Below are 20,944 nucleotides of genomic sequence, written 5' to 3'. Positions count from 1 at the left end.
TATACCAGGCTCACTATGCTAATTGTGCCTAGGCTTTGTGAGGGGTGGGGCCTGGAAATAGACATCTGGTTTAGATTTGCAATACTAGTCCTTTGTTTTGTTTCAAACTTTTAATTTTCTTGGCCAGTTTCTAATTTAGCCTCCACTGTGTCCCAGGGAAATCCTGTAGGCACACATCTGTTTTAGATTTACAATGCCACTTATCCTTTGAGACCAGTCCTTTGGGGGCCTACATCTGTTTTAGATTTACCTCTCTAAATTGATAGGCTGGCTCTAACAAAAGCATCATTTGACCATTCCCTCTTTTTGGACTAGCCAACTGGGAGGAGGTCTGTCCAGCCCGGCCACTTCGCAGCCCTGTGAGGGAAGCCCCAAACAGCCACTTGATCCTGAGTGTCTGACATGTCCAGACCTGTCCTCTTAGGCTCTGAAACTGCTTTGACAAACCCAAAGCATTCATTTTACACAGGCCATAAACCAACACCCAGGGGCTAGGACCCAGACACATGGCTAACACGTGACATCATGAGGTCATAAACCACGTGGCACCTCTACAACCCATGTTACTTCCGGGGAGGGCTCTCTGGGGCACTGGAAGTCCCAGTAACGGAAGTGACATTACTTCCGCGGCGGGATAACTGTCACTTTACAGTTGATGAGGAAAGGTATCCCCTTATACTACTAAGCAAACATAATCACAAAACTGCACTTAAATAGCTAAAAAGGAACTGAAAAAATACAAGGAAATATGTATATGATAACAAAGACATGTATGTGATAAAGTATATTAATTTCATATAATAGTAGAAGGTAATTCTGTATCCACTGAAAAATAAAGAGACCCATAGCCAGAAAAATCATCAGGAATCCATAAACTTAACTTTCCAGTGATTATTTTCATGTCATATTAGCCGGTAATCAAATACCTTTGAAGTTTTGCGTAGAAGGCTGCGTGTGTCTGCCAACACATAATTGCTTTAAACCATCTAATAGGGCTGTTACCATAGAGAGTGAAGTTTCCAATGTAACATATGTATGTAACATACGGAGGTCCAGGGAACTAAGTAGGTGCAGAAGTGGATGTTTACCCCTGACGAATGTATGTCTACAGGGCACCCCGCCCCTCAGAGTCTCTGTGAGGCGATAGTTTATTGACCGTGAAATACACAAAGGGAATGAGTGTGCAGATAAAACTTTAAGTGACGGAATGTGAATTTTTCGCAAGCCGTAGTGCGCATGCCTTGTAGGTGCTGAAGAAAGACATACTGAGCCTTTCTGGGTAGTGAGGAAGATTTGGATGACACACATCAACAGAAATTAAGGATGTGAGAGTGCATTGGTCCTCATAACACATCCATCACTATTATTAATCTTGTCTAAGGGTGTCTTTATTAAAGAAGTACCCTACATTTGTGGGCACCCTGAAGATAAATCTAATTCATTCTTTGCACTGTTTTGATTAATGCAAAAAGAAATATGCTCCCCTGTAATCAGACCTCGGTGTGCACCCATGGTGCTAATGGCATCACGGGTGCCACCTCTATGATGGAGCATGCCATCAACTAGATTGGTGGGTGATGGGTCTTTAAATAACAACAAAAGGTTTCTAACCAATCTAAAAATACATGAGTAGAAGGGTTACCTTGGATTGTAGTAGCGTACCAACTTTCTTTGCATGTATATTTTTAGAGGAAGGTGGGTGAGCTTATTTCTCACTCCCTATTATGTTTTTTGGTGTAATAGTTCAATACTAAAACTCTGACGCTACACTATAAAACATGCATTAAATAGTGGGACAAGGTACTCAGTCACATAATCAACAGAGTAGGATCTGTCTGAGGAAGGACTTGACACTGCCAGCCCAATATAGGTTGGGTGGTATACTGTCCTTTGTTTCCTGTGTGTCACCACCAGGAGAACCTGGCAGTACAGACAGGAAAAAAAGAGCCCTGCATCTTGGGAGATAGTTTCCTGGGTGAGAGAGGTCATTAGTGTTTTTGTTTTTCAGATACAAATTCGCACTTTGGCAGATTGTTTTGGAAAACAATTTGTTTTTTAACAGTTTAACAGGCATCAAAACTGATGGCAGGTGCCTTCCTAACGTTTTGTACATCGAAAGGAACCTCCATAGTACTTTAAATGTACAGAGAGGACTGCTGGGTTAATGACCATCTCTAACATTGATAGCATGTAGGTGGTCCATCAGGATGGAAGAGTTAATATACTCCACCACTCTAAAAGAAAAAGTACTGTTGGTCAAAATTGTAATCACATCCTACGTTTCTAAATCAATGCAACTAGCCCTACTTTAAACTTTAATATTTTCTAGGTGAGTCAGAAATGTATTCCAAATGTTAGAGGATCCAGGCAAGAGCACAGTGTCTCCTTTTGTGGTGAATTGGACCATAGAGGAAACACATATGTGAGGCAGAAAGGCTATGTAATTTATATATTTCCTTGCATCGAATCATGAATCATCACAACAAGTAGCTTTATGACCCCACAGTTAGAAACGTATGACTTAATATGAATCACACTTTAAAGGCCATGTAAAAAGTAGTTTTTCTAGATATAAATATGGAAGTATGAAACTTCACATGAACAGCTGATACATCCCACAAAAGCCAGTATACAGCATGCAGACATTTTATGCTTCCAATCTTAAATAATATGCAGCATCATATATTTAAGAATCGAAATCCTTCAAAGTCATTTGCAAACAGTTAAAAGCCTAAATAAGGAAAACATGAGCCAGGTGTTATTAACATGGACCATTTACTCATGAGATGTGTTTTGTACACCATGAGCCTTAAAAAGACCAGATCACAAACTTGGACCGCTAATGATATGTCTGACCTAAAGAGTTACACTGAACTGAAAAGAGAAGAACCCACAAATGTACTAATCCTGGCAGATGTTGACTTAATGAATAAGGACTACAGTGAGTGCTCTCAATTCATAATGTCAACACTCCCAAATACCGAACCATATTCAATGCTGCTATGTAACCATTTCATATATGCAAATTGTGTACGCCATTCCGAATGTCTCAGAATCAGTCTACTACAAAACTATCCTCTTCTTTCATTGTTTGTAGCATTCCTCCAAATGTTCTACAGTTTACTAAAATGGTTAATTGTTTTGAAATTACATTTTTACCCCTGGTTCTACTCTGAATTCCTTGTATGTACCAGATTATATATTCTGATGTTAGGACACTTAGGGGGTCATTCCGACCCTGGCGGGCCGGGGACCGCGGATGCACCGCCAACAGGCTGGCGGTGCATCCAGGCCAATTCTGACCGCGGCGGTAAAGCCGCGGTCAGAAAAGGGAAACCAGCGGTTTCCCGCCGGTTTTCCCCTGGCCTGAGGAATCCTCCATGGCGGCGCTGCAGGCCATGGGGATTCCGACCCCCTTCCCGCCAGCCTGGTTCTGGCGGTTTTGACTGCCAGAACCTTGCTGGCGGGAATGGGTGTCGTGGGGCCCCTGGGGGCCCCACAAAGATTTTCAACTGCACCCGTCGCACCCTTTCCACTCCATTCGGAGCCGGCATCCTCGTGGAAGGGGGTTTCCCGCTGGACGGGCGGGCGGCCTTCTGGCGGTCGCCCGCCAGCCCAGCGGGAAACTCAGAATGACCGCCGCGGTCATTTGACCGCGGTGCGGTCATTCGGCGGCTCCCGCCAGGTGTGCGGTTACCGCCGCCGGCGGGAGTCAGAATGACCCCCTAAATTGCATGTTTGTCACACTCAACCTTTAATATTTCAACTACCTCTTTTTAGGTCTAGGCTACACTCAGTTTTAACTGTCTATAGGCAGACATATTGTTTAGAGTACATCACATATATTTAAACTGTGTTTTGGGTGTGCCCCTGGCTTATTTTTGGCTGGCTTTGTTGTCTATCTCAGATGCCTCATAATTCAATGGCTTTCTTCCCTTGTCTTGCATTTGCCCCGTCCATTAGCATTTTATTCTCTCAGTGTTCTCACTGGGTGAGTTGTATCCTTCTAATGCTAACATAAGGAGACTCTTTTTCTTCTTTAGTCTTCAGCTCTCCATGATAGTGCATGTGTATCCTTACTTTTTCCCTAGCTTGTTCCTGCTTCCTTCCACCCTCTAGGTAGATCTTAGCATGAAGTTTCAGACCCTCTTCTCTCGAAAGACTATGTTAATGCTTCCTATTTAGATTGTAGGGATAGGTCCTTGACTTACACTACAGAACATGGCTGCAACAGTAGCCATATTGTGTGTGTTCCATTCTGGCTATGGTACACTGCACTCCACTGTCCACCACACTATCAAGACATTTCAGACTCTGGCTCATACTATCTCTCTCTCATCAGTGCTTTGAATTGAGAACTCAAAGGGTAGGTATTTGTCACCTCTTCCCACAGTGCCTGCTTATAGTCTGTTGCTACGTGTTGTCAGGGGTGAGAGTAACGCAAATTGGGAATTTTGTGCACACCATCACAGTTTAAACACATTTTAAAAGAATTGTTCCATCAAAAAGGTGATTGTGTTGTATTTTCCTCCTTCTGTGCTACTCCATAGTTCCTGACATTTTTGTGGCAGGAGCAATTTTTCAAATCAGTGAGCTTGTGTTGCACGCGTCCACATTCCCTTTCCCATTAAGGCTTATTATCTAGCCATCCTTAAATGATTTTCAGTTTACCTTCAGCAGATTCCAGCCATGTGTTGAATGCAGAGATATCTGCACTTGTGGATTTCATTTCTGTGGAAATGTTCACAAATTGTTGTTTCCTATGGCAGACCTTGGGACCCCTGTCACAAAAAAGTACCATTACAAATTATCATTGTAGCACTTAATTGATCAAGTAGTGCATTCAAACATTACTTTGATCAATTTGCACTCCTTTCGGGAATGTGCATTTCTTGCAATCTCATTTATATTTACGTGTTCCATACTATTGAGTGTCCATGATACACCTGCGGAGTGCTCCAAACAGTCTGTCTTAAATACTACCATATGTTTTATAGTCTCTACTTCACTTTGCCTGATTCTGTAAATTTGTGAATCTTTGCTGGAATCTCCCTACCAAAAGCTGGTTCAGCCTATCAATCAGGCCTCCTCAGGATCATAATCCAAGGATCTGATGCTTTTTGACAAACTAAACAAGTATCTATCCCCATAGGGTTCTGTTTTGTATATACAGCACTGTTCACATGGACACATGCTTCACATTCAACAGTCTGTTGCATGTGTAACTCAGGATGATGGACTACATTGGGTCAGCAATGAGCTGAGTGTTTTTATTTTCATGTGCTTGCAATGTGTAAAGTGAATTAATTTAACCTAATATTTCTCTGAGTTAGTGCATTATTTAAGACAGCACTGATCAGACACAGAAAGAGGGAAACCATGCTGACTAATTTAGAAGATGTACTGTCAGAAAATGAAGCCTTAATTCAGAGAAATGTATTCAATGTACACACTATAAGCGCATAAGAAAGGTGCATGGCTCAGCACTGAACCAGTGGAACCATAATGACATGGCTCATATGTGCAAGCTGTCCATGTGGCATTGACCTGTGTGGGGTTTTAACACACTGTACTTGGTGGTTACCTTTGGTGTCTGCGATATCCAGCCAGGGATTGAAATGACCTACAGTTGCCTGAAACCACAACTCTACTTCATTATAGTATTTGTGTTCTGCCTCTATCATTCTAGAACCTGGCAGCCAGGTGTGAAGTATGTGGACTGGGGCATCAGCCTGTTTGCATGTAGCATCCCCATGCACATTTCCCTCACCATCATCAAGGATAGAACTGTGTTGCAATGACAAAATGGCCTTTCTAAATTGGAACAACTATTTTATAACCTTTTATGATTAAAACAAGGCCATGTTATACAGAGTACATCATTTTCTGAGAGAGGTTAATAAATGAATTAGTGTAACTGTAAATATTTTTTTAAGTAATATTTGTTTGGGTCAGTCGAGTAGCAATATTTGGTTGTCATGCTTGCCACACATTTTTGCCACATGGTTATTGTATTATAATTTAATATTTTTCATACAAAACACATAACCACAAGAAGAAACCTTTTCCATAAAGAGTTCACTCCATAGTTTTGCTAACAATTTTCACTCTCTTGCCAGGTTTATATTGTGCAGTAATTTGTGATTCATATTTCAGTTGACTCAAATTACTTTTGTTTGGTTTCCAGAATGTGATGAACTACAACAATGGTAGGATACTATGACAGAAGCATATGACTATGCTTAATAATATGTTTGAGACAGCAACTCTAATAAAAATTACCATGTATTGATTGTATATTTAAATATTTTACTGATTGGATTGTTTTTGTAATAATAGGTGACTTACGAAATTGTTGGAGCAATTGAAAAAAACAGAGATGCCTTATCACAAAACCTATTATTTGTAATGAAAAGTAAGTACCTTTTAACTACACTAAAAACAGAACCTAATATTTTTAATAGGAAGTAATTTGTCTTTAACTAGAATAATAACTGCTACAGTTAATTGATTGCAACTGTATCTATAATTTAGATTTTGCATTTTCAATATTTATTTGAACATGTTTCAAATTGCCCGGCTTAAACCAAACCAACAATATGCATTCAAAATTACTTATGATAGCTATTAGCCATTGTTAGACTTTTCATCCTTGGCGTGGTCTCCCTTAACGTTTTGCTTGTGTTTCCCAGGTTGTTGATGTGTGCTGGACTCTGATTTTGCAGTTTTTGTTACTCTGGGCACTTTACCACTGCTAACCAGTGCTAAAGTGCAAGTGTTCCTTTACAAAATGTGTATGTAATTGACTTATCCATGATTGGCATATCTGATTTATTAGTAAGTCCCTAGTACAGTGCACTAGAGGTGCCCAGGGGCTACTAGTGAGCCTGTGGCACTGGTTGTGCTGTCCACATAAGTAGCTCTATAATCATGTCTCGGACCTGCCATTGCAGTGTCTGTGTGCAGTTGTTACTGTAAATTCGACTTGGCAAGTGTACCCACTTGCCAGGCCTAAACCTTCCCTTTTCTTACATGTTAGACACCCCTAAGGTAAGCCCTAGGTAGCCCCAAGGGCAGGGTGCAGTGAATGGTTAAGGTAGGACATATAGTAATGTGTTTTATATGTCCTGACAGTGAAATATTGCTAAATTTGTTTTTCACTGTTGCAAGGCCTGCCCCTCTCATAGGTTAACATGGGGACTACCTTTAAATCTGATTAAAGCATAGATTCCCTTTGGGAGCGGATGGACATGTGGAGTTTGGGGTCTCTGAGCTCACAATTTAAAAATACATCTTTTAGTGAAGTTGATTTTGAGATTGTGTGTATGAAAATGCCACTTCTAGAAAGTGAGCATTTTCTTGCCTATACCATTTCTGTGACCCTGCCTGTTTGTAGATTCCCTGTCTGGGTCAGTTTGACAATTGGGCTGGTCGCACCCCACACTAGACAGTGAAACAAAGGGAGCCAGGGTGTAGTCTGCATATTCTGATGAGCCATCTGTGCTAGGAGGGAGGGGAGGAGTGGTCACTCACACCTAAAAGGGATGTGCCTGCCCTCACACAATGTAGTCTCCATCCCCTTGGTGAGTGTCTGGGGCCTGGCCTGGGCAAGGCAGGATTTCACATTCAAGAGAGACTTTGCTTTGAAGTAGGCCTACTTCAAAGGAGAAATTGGGCATAAGAAGGGCACCCAAAACTACAGACTTTAGAACACTTCTGGAAACCAAGAGTTCTGCCTGGAGAAGAGCTGAAGAGCTGAGGAAGAAGAGCTGCCCTGCCTGTGACTGTCCTGCAGTTGCTGCTTCTGCCAGAGTAAGAGGGCAAAGACTGGACTTTGTGTGAATTCCATCTTGTGAAGATCTCCAAGGGCTTAATTTAAAGCTTGCCTTCTGTTGTTTGAAGTCTCAGGGACAGCAAAGACTTCTCTCTGCCAGCACCTGGAGTCTCTGGAGAGACTCCTACTCTGCCAAGTGGTGCCCATCCAGTTCCTGGGACCCTGAAATCAGAAGCTGGCAGCCTAAGAGGAAGAAATCCACTCACAGAACGGCGTGCGGGGAAAAGATCGACACGACTCCAATCGGCGGCTATAAAATCAACGCTCCACCGGCTTCTCAGCTGAAAATCGATGCTCGCCTGCAACACGACCAAAGAATCGTTGCACGGAGCTGGAGAAACGATGCGCAGCATCGCTGACGGAGGCTGGTGAGATCACAGCCCACGCTGCGTGGTTTTCGGATCTTAGTGCATCTGGATTTCTGATGCAAGTACCACTGGGCTTGTAAAAACAACGCAAGGCCTGCCCGGAGTGCTGACGGAATCGACACATCGCTCTTCTGCGGAGAGAATAAACGACACGCCCGACCCGACGAAAGGAGAAACGATGCAAGGTCTCGCTCGTGAGTCAAATTGATGCATCGCAAGCCCTTTTTGACGCACACTCGGTTATGCGAGGTTATTTTTGACACACTCAAGGTACATTTTCACGCTAACAGTGTTAGTGTGTGTTTAAAACTACATGAAGACTCTTTTTGCTTTTTAATTGATAACTTGACTTGTGTATTGTGGATTTTTTTCGTTTTTGTCTTGTTTTGTTTAGATAAATATTCTCTATTCTTCTAAACCTGTGTTGTGTCATTTTGTAGTGTTTACATTAATTTACTGTGTGTGTTGGTACAAATACTTTAAACCTAGCGCTCTGAAGTTAAGCCTACTGCTCGTGCCAAGCTACCAAGGGGGTAAGCAGGGGTTAGCTGAAGGTGTTTCTCTTTTACCCTGATGAGAGTGTGGGTCCTTGCTTCGACAGGGGGTAACCTGACTGCCCACCAAAGACCCCATTTCTAACACCCATCCCTGAAGAGATTTCTGCTTGTGGGGGGTTAAATAATGAGTTATATCATATTTATCTCACCTTATACATGTGGCTTCAGCAATGTTCATTAAAAAGGTATGCAACTGCTCTGGTTTATCACATGTTCCACTATGTTTATTGAGGGGTTGTAACAACTAAATAATTGAATGCAAAATAAAGTGTTGTGCGTATTAAAATTCATTATAAAGTTTGCTGTTTGCTGTTGCCCAACTAATGATGTCAATATAATTATCTTAATGCTTTAATATATGATTGGTGACACCCTTCTTATCTAAATTAAAAGAACACTAAAATGCTTCTCTCATTTTGGCCGTTGATTTTCAATGTTATTCACTAAATCAATAACTGAGAAATCAAGTTATCAGTTTCTATGAAACCTTGTTGACTATCTGAAAATAGACCGAAATTAATGATGTGATTGACATGTTATTATGACATGTTCCTATTTTATACAATCATGCATATTAAAGCATTCATAATAAACAGTCCTATCTTATATTAAACACATTCCAAAAAGAAAAGGGAAAGCAATACATGATATAGTGGCGATGCAATGTAATATGGACCACCTCAACAGTTTTGGATTCTCACCCCTCATCTGCATTAACCATCTGAGGAGCCTGTGGTCAGTCTGAACTCGGAAGTGAGTCCCAAACAAGTAGGGTCTTAGCTTCTTCAGTGCCCAGACCACAGCAAATGCTTCACGTTCTATGGCACTCCACCTACGTTCCCCGGGTAGTAACCTCCTGATAATGAAGGATACGGGTTGATCTCAGCCCTCTTCATTAAGCTGTGAGAGTACTGCTCCAATACCATGCTCTGAGGCGTCTGTTTGCACAACAAACTCCTTAGAGTAGTCAGGTGCCTTCAGCACAGGTGCTGTGCACATGGCGGCCTTCAGGGCATCAACAGCATTCTGGCAAGCCTCTGTCCAGATCACTTTCCTGGGTTGCTTCTTAGAAGTCAACTCAGTTAAGGGGGTAACAAAGGTACCATATCCCTTAACAAACCTCCTGTAGTATCCTGTGAGACCTAAAAAGGCTCTCACTTCAGTCTGGGTCTTGGGAGTCTCCCAAGCCAGACAATCTTATGCTTTAGGGGTGCCACCTGGTCACTCCCCACCTGGTGTCCTAAGTACACCACAGAACCCTTCCCTATTTGGCACTTGCTCGCCTTAATAGGGATGCCTGCCTTCTGCAGGGCCTCTAACAATCTTCAGAGGTGTTGCAGATGTTCCTCCCATGTGGAACTAAACACAGCAATGTCATCCAGGTAGGCGGCACTGAACTCATCCAGTCCTCTCAACACCTGGTTGACCAACCGCTGAAAGGTGGCAGGGGCATTCTTCATCCCAAATGGCATCACTTTAAATTGAAAGTGTCCATCTGGCGTAGAGAATGCTGACCTCTCCTTGGCCCCCACAGTTGAGGCAATCTGCCAGTACCCAGATGTTAAATCAAACATACTCAGGTACTTGGCCTTAGCCAGTCAATGAGCTCATCAGCTCAGGGGATGGGGTGTGCGTCAGTCTTGCTGACCGCATTGAGTCCCTGGTAGTCCACACAGAACCTGAGTTCTTGAGTGGCACCAGGTGCAGCAGCCTTTGGGACCAATACCACTGGGCTGGCCCAGGGACTGCTGGAGTGATCAATAACCCCTAGGGCAAGCATTTTGGATACCTCATCCTTAATGCATGCCCTGACCCTGTCAGTAACCCTGTAAACCTTCTGTTTAATAGGTGTACTGTCCCCAGTGTCCACATCATGTGTGCACAAGTGTGTGACTCCGGGGATCAGGGAAAACAGTGAGGAAAACTATCCCAACATATGGCGACAGTAACCTTGCTGCTCCTCAGTCAGGGGGGGGGAGAGGATCACTCCCTCCACTGACCCATCTTTTTCTCCTGCAGACAGGAGGTCAGGAAGAGGCTCACTTTCCTCCTCTACCCCATCATCTGTCACAAGGAGCATGGACAGTTCAGTCCTCTCAAAGTGAGGTTTGAGGTGGTTGACATGCAGGACCCTAAAGGGTTCCTTGGAGAACGCAAGTCCACCAGGTAGGTGACTTCACTCTTGCGATTCACCACCTCAAATTGCCCAGTCCACTTATCCTGGAGCACCCTAGGCTCCACTGGTGCCATCACCCACACTTTTAGTCCAGGTTGAAACTAGACCAGAGTGGCATTCTGGTCATGCCAGCGTTTCATGTCCTCCTGGCTTGCTTCCAGGTTATCCTGAGCGAGACCCCTAGCGGGCAGTCTGGTTTCTCAGAGCCAGCATGTAACTGAATACATCCTGGGGGGGTTTACTAGGAGCTTTCTCCAAAGCTTCCTTGACCAGACTCAAAGGTACGCTCACAGGGTGGCCATAAATCAGCTCAAAGGGACTAAACCCAAGTCCCTTTTGAAGCACCTCCCTGTAGGTGAACAAAAGGAATGGCAAGATGACGTCCCCCTTCAGCCTCAGGGGCTCTGACAGCCCCATGATCATGCCTTTCAAGGTGCGGTTGAAGCTCTCAACCAGACCATTTCTTTGGGGGTGGTAAGGTGTGGTGAATGTGTAGGTTACCCCAAACTCCTTCCACAGAGACTTCATATATGTGGTATCGTATCATTGGTACCCCTATGAGATACCACTTCCTTGGGGAACCCCATACGGGTAAAAACCTCCATCAAAGCACGACCCACCACATGGGATGTGATTGATCTCAAAGGAATGGCTTCTGGATACCAGGTGGCATGGTCCACCAAGACTAAAATAAACCTGTTGCCCATCAATCAAAAGAATTTATAAAGTGCGCTACTCACCCGTGAGGGTCTCAAGGCGCCTGGGGGGCGGGAGGGCAGGAGAGTCACTGTTCGAACAACCATGTTTTGAGGTTTTTTCTGAAGAGCAGGAATTCTTTGGTTTTGCGGAGGTTGGTGGTGAGGGAGTTAAAGGTTTTGGGGGTGAGGTAGGAGAAGGACCTGCCTCCTGTGGTGGTGCATTGGATGCGGGAGACTGTGGCTAGGGTGAGGTTGGCTGATCGGTGGTTGCGGGTGGGAGTGTGAAAGTTCACTCTTTCGTTGAGGTATGTCGGGCCGGTGTTGTGGAGGGATTTGTGTGCGTGGATGAGGCTCTTGAATGTGATTCTCTTGTTTATGGGGAGCCAGTGAAGGGTTTTGAGGTGTGGTGAGATTCGTTCGTGGCGGGGGAGGCCAAGGATGAGGCGCGTGGCTGTGTTCTGGATTCTCAGCCCATGGCTGTCTTGGGATCCAGAGGCCCCACAATGTCAATACCTACCCTCTCAAAGGGAGTACTGACAACAGGCAAATGCCTCTCAAAGGTCTTGTCCTGCCCCAAATGTCCAGCTAAAGGCACACCATGAGCCAACCCCAGTAGGAAGGCCCTGAAGCACTGGGGTACCACCAGCACACGGGCTGACCCAGGCTCAGGAACCTTTGGCTCGCTATACAGGAAGTCATCTTCCCAATATATCAGGTGTGATCCTGGATCCTTGCCAGGCACCTGGTCTGCAGCCTGCTGCTGCAAACCCTCTAAGGTAGGGCCTGACTTCTGTGCTGCACAGAATGCTTCCCTGGTGGGCCCCCCTTCCTGCTGCCACTGCAACAGCTCAGGGACCTCCCCCAGTTCAGCCACCTGTTCCCCTGTAGGCTCTGGGTCGTCATCCTCAGGGTCCGCCTCCTCCGGGACCGTGGGAACTTCTGGGTCCGGTTTCCTGCACCCTCCCTCTTCTTGGCGGTCCCCTGGGCCACTGTTTTAGGCTCCAGGGGCTCTTGATTACCCTGACGGGCTGCCATTGACCGGGTGGGTATGCATACCCACCCAGGCAGACCCAACTTCTCCAAGTGAGACCTGTGTTCCACCTCCTTCCAAGGGCAATCATCCAGGTCATTGCCTAGCAAACAATCAACAGGCATGGTTGGACTCACAGCTACCTTCAAGGAACCTGAGACACCCCCCCCCATTCAAAGGGAACCTGCGCCAGTTTGCAGAGGCGCTCTGAGTTGTCCACTGCAAGTACTTGGTGAAGTACCCGGGGATCTATCTGCTCTTCAGACACCAACTGACTCCTCACTGTAGTCACGCAGGCTCCTGAGTCTCTCAGAGCCTCCACCCTCTGTCCATTAATGGTCACCCACTGCCTGTATTTCTTAGTGTTTTCAGGCACTAAGGTTCTCTGGACCATCTCACTGTCCCCTAGTGAGACAAGGGTCATTTCAACTGGTTCCCACCCACCTAAAACCAACTCCCCCTAAGCGCTACACTGGCCAAACCCTGGGACGGCACACCAGTGGGTGCCGGTGTACTTTTGGGGCATTTAGGGGTCCCCCCTCATATGACCCATCTGTTCACATGCATAGCACTTACGTGGGGGACCACCTGCCACTGGCTTCCCTTTGCAGAACCATGGCTTCGTTTCACTGGGGCTTGGGTTCCCCATGTTTACCCTTATCTCCCCTTTCTTCTGAGAGGGACCATGCCTACCCTTGGCGTGGCCTCCCCCATACCTCATTTGGTGCCTGGTGCTCTCCCAGCGGTCCGCTTCCTGTACAAGCTTCCTGGGGTCAGTCAGCTTGCTATCAATCAGGTGCTGGCACAGCTCTGGAAAACATAAACTGTACAAGTGCTCCTAAGAAATCAGATTGTAAAGCCCCTCATACGTAGTTACCTTACTGTCCTTCACCCAACCATTCAGTGACCTGCAATAAGAATCAACACATTCCAACCATGTTTGGGATTCCTTCTTCTTGTAGGATCTAAACTTACCCTTGTACTGCTCAGGGGTAAGACCATACCTTGTAAGCAAGGCATCCTTCATGCTAGAGTAGGTGAGATTCTGAGCATCCCCTAAGGCTGTCAGTGTATCCCTCCCCTCTACCTCAAAGTGCTTCCACAGACCCACCCCCCAATGAGCTTCAGGGACCAGATTCATATGGAGAACAGACTCTTACTCCTTAAACCACAAGTATATGTCGTCCTCCCTTTTATAATCCTTCACAAGATCTTTAGTAATGTGCACCCTCCTTTCAGGCTGCACTGTGATGTGGCTGCCACCATCCCTACTAGACTGGCTCCTCTGATCCAGCTCTCTCCAGCTATGCTCATGACCCAACAAAACCTTTTTCTCTTCTAGTGCCATCCTCATTTTCTCCAACTTCCTTTTGTGCTCCTTCTCTGCCTGTCTGTCCTGCAATTCATCATGGGTCAGACCCTTAGATGAGACACTGCTACCTGCCCTGGAGACCCTCTCCCTGGACATAACAGGCCCACCCACAATACCATTGTGTATGGACTGCACTTCCTCCTCCTCATCTTCTTCATCCTCTGTGTGCCCTCCAGTGCTCTTGGCTGTCACCCAGGCCTTCAGCACCTTTTGCAGCTCTTCCTTCTTGGATGAGCTCTTAATGGAACAGTCAAAGCTTTTGCAGAGCTCCTTTAACTGAGCCTTGTTATAGCTACCCAATTTCTCCAGGTCAAAAGCAGCTCTAACTGATGAATCTCCAGATTGGGGCATGATGGAAAGTCAACAAAAGTGCAAAGTTCCAAAAAGCAGAAAAGTTCCCAAATGAAGTTCAGACGTCAATCAAAGATTACCTCAAAAAATGGATGTAGGGAAAAATCCAAGAAAAAAGAGATAAAACAAAGATCACCAAACAAGTAGTATGTGGTCACGTAGTGGTCTGCACTCAAAACAGTAGTGTACACTTAATGACTGTATGTAAAATACAAATACAAGTCCAAATTCCAACCGCTGATCACCAATGTTAGAAATGGGGTCTTTGGTTGACAGTCAGGTTACCCCCTGTTCAAGCAAGGACCCTCACTCTAGTCAGGGTAAAAGAGAATCACCCACAGCTAACCTCTGCTTACCCCCTTGGTAGCTTGGCAGAGCAGTAGACTTAACTTCAGAGTGCTAGGTGTGAATGCGCGTCAAAAAGGGCTTGCGAGACGTTGATTCCACTCACAAGCGGGACCATGCGTCGTTTCTCCTTTTGCTGGGTCGGGCGCGTAGTTTCTTCTCTCCGCAGGAGAGCGATGCGTCGATCCGGTCATCACTCTTGGGTCCGACAGGCCTTGCGTTGTTTTTCCACGCACAGCAGTACTTGAGTCAGAAATCCAGCTGCACGATCCGAAAACCCCGCAGCGTGGGTTGTGATCTCCCAGCCTCTGTCAGCGATCCTGTGTGTAATTTCTCCTGCTCCCTGCGTCGATTATTCAGTCGCGTTCCCTGCGAGCGTCGTTTCTCAGATGTGGAGCCGGCGGCACATCGTTTCTTCAGCTGCAGATCGGAGCCACGTCGATGTTTTCCCCGCACTGCGCTCTGTGCGTGGATTTCCTTGTCTTTAGGCTGCCAGCTCCTCCTTTCAGGGCCCCAGGAACTGGATGGGCACCACAGGGCAGAGTAGGAGTCTCTCCAGAGACTCCAGGTGCTGGCAGAGAGAAGTCTTTGCTGTCCCTGAGACTTCAAACAACAGGAGGCAAGCTCTAAATCAAGCCCTTGGAGATTTCTTCTCAAGATGGAAGGCACACAAAGTCCAGTCTTTGCCCTCTTACTCTGGCAGAAGCAGCAAGTGCAGGCTAGCTCCACAAAGCACCGTCACAGACAGGGCAGCTCTTCTTCCTCAGCTCTTCTGCTCTTCTCCAGGCAGAGGTTCCTCGTGTTTCCAGAAGTGTTTCTAAAGTCTGTGGTTTTGGGTGCCCTTCTTATTCCCAATTTCTCCTTTGAAGTAGGCCTACTTCAAAGTAAAGTCTCTTTTGAATGTGAAACCCTGCCTTGCCCAGGCCAGGGACACTCACCAGGGGGTTAGAGACTGCATTGTGTGAGGGAAGGCACAGCCCTTTCAGGTGTGAGTGACCACTCTTCCCCTCCCTCCTAGCACAGATGGCTCATCAGGAAATGAAGACTACACCCCAGCTCCCTTTGTGTCACTGTCTAGTGTGAGGTGCAACCAGCCCAACTGTCAAACTGACCCAGACAGGGAATCTTCAAACAGGCAGAGTCACAGAAATGGCATAAGCAAGAAAATGCTCACTTTTTAAAAGTGGCATTTTCAAACACACAACCTCAAAATCAACTTTACTAAAAGATGTATTTTTAAATTGTGAGCTCAGAGACCCCAAGCTCCACATGTCCATCCGCTCCTAAAGGGAATCTACACTTTAATCAGATTTAAAGGTAGCCCCCATATTAACCTATGAGAGGGACAGGCCTTGCAACAGTGAAAAATGAATTTAGCAATATTTCACTGTCAGGACATATAAAACACATTACTATGGGGGTCATTACGACCCTGGCGGCCAGTGGTAAGTTGGCGGTAACACCGCCAACAGGCTGGCGGTGTTCCGCCAGCTATTATGACCGTGGCGCAATAGCCACGGCCATACCGCCGGCCCCTCCACTATACCGCCAGGCTTCCGCCTAGCGGTCATAATCCCCAGGGCAGCGGTGCAAGCACCGCTGACCTTGGGATTATGAGTCCCCAACCGCCAGCCTGTCTGTGGCGGTAAACATCGCCATTGAAAGGCTGGCGGACAGGGGACTTGGGGTGCCTCTGGGGGCCCCTGCACTGCCCATGCACTTGGCATGGGCAGTGCAGGGGCCCCCAGGCATAGCCCTGTCGTGCATTTCACTGCCCGAATTTCGGGAAGTGAAATGCGCGACTGGTGCTACTGCACCCGCTGCATATCAGCATTGCCGCCGGCTCTATTACGAGCCGGCAGCAATGTTGATGTGACTTTTCCGCTGGGCCAGCGGACGGTAACACTGTTACCGTCCGCTTGCCCAGCGGAAAAGTCATAATAGGGAGCCAGGAATACCGCCGTCAATGGCGGTATTCTGACTCCCGCAGCCTCGGCGGTCTTTTTAAAAGACCGCCGAGGTTGTAATGACCCCCTATATGTCCTATCTTAACCATACACTGCACCCTGCCCTTGGTACTACCTAGGGCCTACCTTAGGGGTGTCTAACATGTAAGAAAAGGGAAGGTTTAGGCTTGGCAAGTGGGTACACTTGCCAAGTCGAATTTACAGTTAAAACTGCACACACAGACACTGCAGTGGCAGGTCTGAGACATGATTACAGAGCTACTTATGTGGGTGGCGCAACCAGTGCTGCAGGCCCACTTGTAGCATTTGATTTGCAGGACCTGGCACCTCCAGTGAACTTTACTAGGCACTTACTACTAAATCAAATATGCCAATCATGGATAAGCCAATTACATACACATTTTGTAAAGGAGCCCTTGCACTTTAGCACCGGTTAGCAGTGGTAAAGTGCCCAGAGTAACAAAAACAGCAAAATCAGAGTCCAGCATACATCAACAACCTGGGGAACAGAGGCAAAAAGTTAAGGGAGACAACGCCAAGGATGAAAAGTCTAGCACTACAACATCTACATCTGTGTACTAAACATTATTTTGTTTTAGGTATAATGTAGCTTTTTTATCTAATTTACATGCACTAGCATTTGCCAGATTTTTTTTGTGGGCACACCATTCACTAGAATAATAAGTGGTTCATCTATATCTCTGTCTACACAAACAGTTTCAATATTGTATTTAAAATCTAGAGGTAAGTACAAAACTCTGCCTTTAAGGCCTTAAAATTGCTCAGTCGGTCATAGTTTCCTACTCTTTGGTTCCATACAAACTATTGGTTGAAAAGGGTGAATAGATTGTATCAGTATTGTTTCATAAATATTTCAATGTCAAAGTTCCTCTGGAATTTGAACCAACTCTAAGTTGTTATGCATTGCTCTGGCAGGCATTTCGTTTTCCTCTAATTTATCATAGCAATACTTACATATGATTTGCCGTGCTAGCAAATCAAAGCTTTCCTTCACAAATAAATACACAGCAAGTTCTAGCCACTTACCTTTGTTTTTGTTTTCAGTTTATAAGAACAAATCATTGTTTTGAGTTTGGCTTTTGTAGTGAGTGCATTGACAACAAATACAAACACAGTTTGTATTCTCTGTATAAACTGCATTAATCATTGCAATTTATTGTGCAAAATTATTAGTAATAATATCTGTACTTCTATACCTGGATGCACCAACTCCTCATTAACTCTGTACTCCTCTTCAGGTCCAAAGAAATATACCTGAATATCTTCACAAACGTTTTCTACCTCTGATAGTGTACCATACAAAAGCACTTTATTCATTTCTCCCACAAACAATGCTGAACTCTTTACAAGTAAAGTCTCCTAATTAAATTTTGCAGTTTAGAATTATGAACAGCTAACATTCGGAAATGATGAAAGGTGCTTGTACACAATCTGTTGGATACCAGTGAATGTCCTTGTAAATAAGTGTATTTCCACATTTTGCATGGGCATAATCCTTGTAACATTGTAATTTTCCACTTCACACTTCTATCTGGAAATTGGCACAGAAAATGTATTATTATATCAATTGGTTCCTAGTAAACACTACAAATACTGCTACAGTCCCATGTATATATACGGGCATGTCTACACCTTTCTTCTACATCTTCAACTATCTATTCATCTACATTTCTAGGAACCAACTCCTATTTTGCAATGACAGTACCATCTTTTACCTTATAGAATCGACCGGTTGTTTCAACTGCATGCACTAAAGTGTTCTCGTATAAGTAGCTTCCTTCATTAAAGAAAGGCTCTGCACTATTTTGTGATTACATTCACCTTTAAAAATTTTGCAAAAATTACTTTTATTCATATACATGTTAGTATCAAGATAAATAGTTTTTGCTCCACAGCAAATGCTTTATCAGCTACACTCTCAATGCGTTGTTTTGTTTCAGTTCTGCACTTCTCCTCTCATACTCCTTCATGTTTCATACCAAATTCTGTATCACTCTACTACAAAACGTTCACACTTGATTTTCTATAAATTGTTTCTGTATGTTTGTTGAACTAACTGTTATATTAGATTTATTACTTTCAAATTCACCCACTCCTTCTCCTTTCTGATTTGATTTTTAATCTTGCTTTTCATTTGCATGTTTTTGAACATTTCATATTTTTTTCCCACATACTATTTTAAGAAACTTTTAGGTTCTCTTATTGGCAGCTATTTTCTCTTTCAGTACATTTTCCACATTCTGTCCCTTTTCACTCTGAGTTCTAAGCATATAGTATTCCTTCTTCTGTTTTATTTCTTCTTTCTATCTTATTTGCATTGTAAATCTTCCTTTGTAAATACAAGTAGATAAAAGAAAAATAAATGAAGAATATATTTAGCTTTACATCACATACCATTAAATTACATACTCTAAAAAATTAAGCAGGTACAAAAATAGATATGTCAGTGTATGACAGGCTATATACGTCTGTCAATTTGGATATATAAAGATTTTGATGAGTTAGTGTGTACATGACCGACTTGGTTCTTTCACGATTTGAGTTTTTATATAAGTTAGCGTATCAGTGGGCCTGCATATGTGTCACTGCATATATAACTACCAATGTCAGTGTGTAACTGGTTCACTTAGTATGCCTGTCGGTCTCTACGCAAATGTGTGTGAAAGTGGCTTTGTTTCTGCTAAGCCCATAGGTCCTGTATAAACATGTGAGTGAATGAGTAAGTGCCTCTGTTTCCCTCTGAATGTGTGAGGCTCTCTATGGTTTTAGAAATAGGTCCCTGGATTGTAGGGCGACAGGTTGTATACCTGGGTGTACGGCTGTCAACATCTGTTTGTAACAGAGTCATTCCTGGATACAGAAATGGCTGTATATGTGTCTGAGTAAATCTTACAGTGTCTGTATGGGAATATGAAAGAGTAGGTTAGTGGGTTTATACATGAGTAAATGTGTGTGAGAATGGTTTTATTTGTGTCTTTCTCAGTGTGTCAGTCACTCTCTGGCTAAACCAGTATAGGGTTTATAATTGCTTTTCTGAGACTGTAACTCAGGTTATGGGTACCTGCCTGTGTTTGTGACAAGGTACAAATGATATTCTATTCATTTATTTACAATCAGTCACCTTCACCTACTTCCAAAACACATTAATTTATTAATAGCTTAGTGAAATAAATAGTCTTAGTCTTTACAAGTTCTTATTCCTCCTTTGCTGCACAATATGCTTTTCCTTTTTTATCACCATGTTCCCTCCCTTTTATATTCCCTTTTACTGTTGTGTACATCTTACACACCTTCTTCCACCTAATATACACTGATAATTTTTCAAAAACATTTTCTTTTTTAAAAGTACACACTAATTCACATGCCTGTGAAATATTGTTGCTCTTCTCCAAATTTTATCTCAGTATCAGTAAGAATCTATTGTAATTGAAAATTTGAAGTCACTAATACAAGGATGGTATACCACTCTCAGTACACAGGAACCATCAATGGCAACATTTTCAACTCTGCTTTCAGTGATACTGATGTAGTGAACAAATCACAACCTTTTTTTCGTATTTGACTTTTGTTACACCTTCTGAATGGTTAGTAGTTTTTAACCCCTTGTAAGGCTCCTATTCAGAAGCCTATTTTGTTGGGTTTTGGGTAGACATGCTGTGGCGCTCAGAATGCCACACCCCCATATAAATTCAGAGCAGGTCTGCCAATCCATAGGGGAGCCCGTAAAACCATTTAGTAATTTAGTCATAAAGCATGTCATTTATAATCTACTTTCTAAAAATGACTGAGTTTCTACCCAAACACTCCCTAATCAGCATTAGTTTTCATACCACTCTCCTTTCACATTAAGGGGCATATTTATACTCCGTTTGCGCCGAATTAGTGTCGTTTTTTTAGACGCAAATTCGGCGCAAAACTAACGCCATATTTATACTTTGCCGTTAAACGCGTCTAGCGCCAAAGTATGAGGAATGAGCGTCATTTTTTTGCGTGAACGCCTTCCTTGCGTTAATGAGATGCAAGGTAGGCGTTCCCGTCTAAAAAAATGACTGCGACGCAAATGCGTCGTATTTATACTCCCGGGCAAAAATCACGCCCGGGAGTGGGCGGGGCAAAAACCCCCACATTTGCGCCTCTTTTTAACGCCTGGGTCAGGGCAGGCGTTAAGTGACCTGTGGGCTCAAAATGAGCCCACAGCTGCCCTCCCATGCCCCCAGGGACCCCC

At 44.3% G+C, this 20,944-nt stretch overlaps 1 protein-coding gene across 1 annotated transcript in view; it reads left to right on the top strand.

Annotated features, from left to right (window-relative positions):
* Window positions 1–20,944, top strand: part of MYO16 (myosin XVI) — a 2,485,855-nt gene that overhangs the window by 1,635,666 nt on the left and 829,245 nt on the right. Inside the window, exon 24 of the mRNA XM_069204246.1 lies at window positions 6,340–6,415. Within this exon, the coding sequence (XP_069060347.1) occupies window positions 6,340–6,415 (76 nt within the window). The remainder of the gene's footprint in view (window positions 1–6,339; window positions 6,416–20,944) is intronic.

The sequence above is a fragment of the Pleurodeles waltl genome, chromosome 8, assembly GCF_031143425.1.
Source record: "Pleurodeles waltl isolate 20211129_DDA chromosome 8, aPleWal1.hap1.20221129, whole genome shotgun sequence".
NCBI classification, from domain to species: Eukaryota; Metazoa; Chordata; class Amphibia; order Caudata; family Salamandridae; genus Pleurodeles; species Pleurodeles waltl.
The sequence above is the reverse complement of the archived record's forward strand: the minus strand, read 5'-3'. Positions and strand labels throughout refer to the sequence as shown.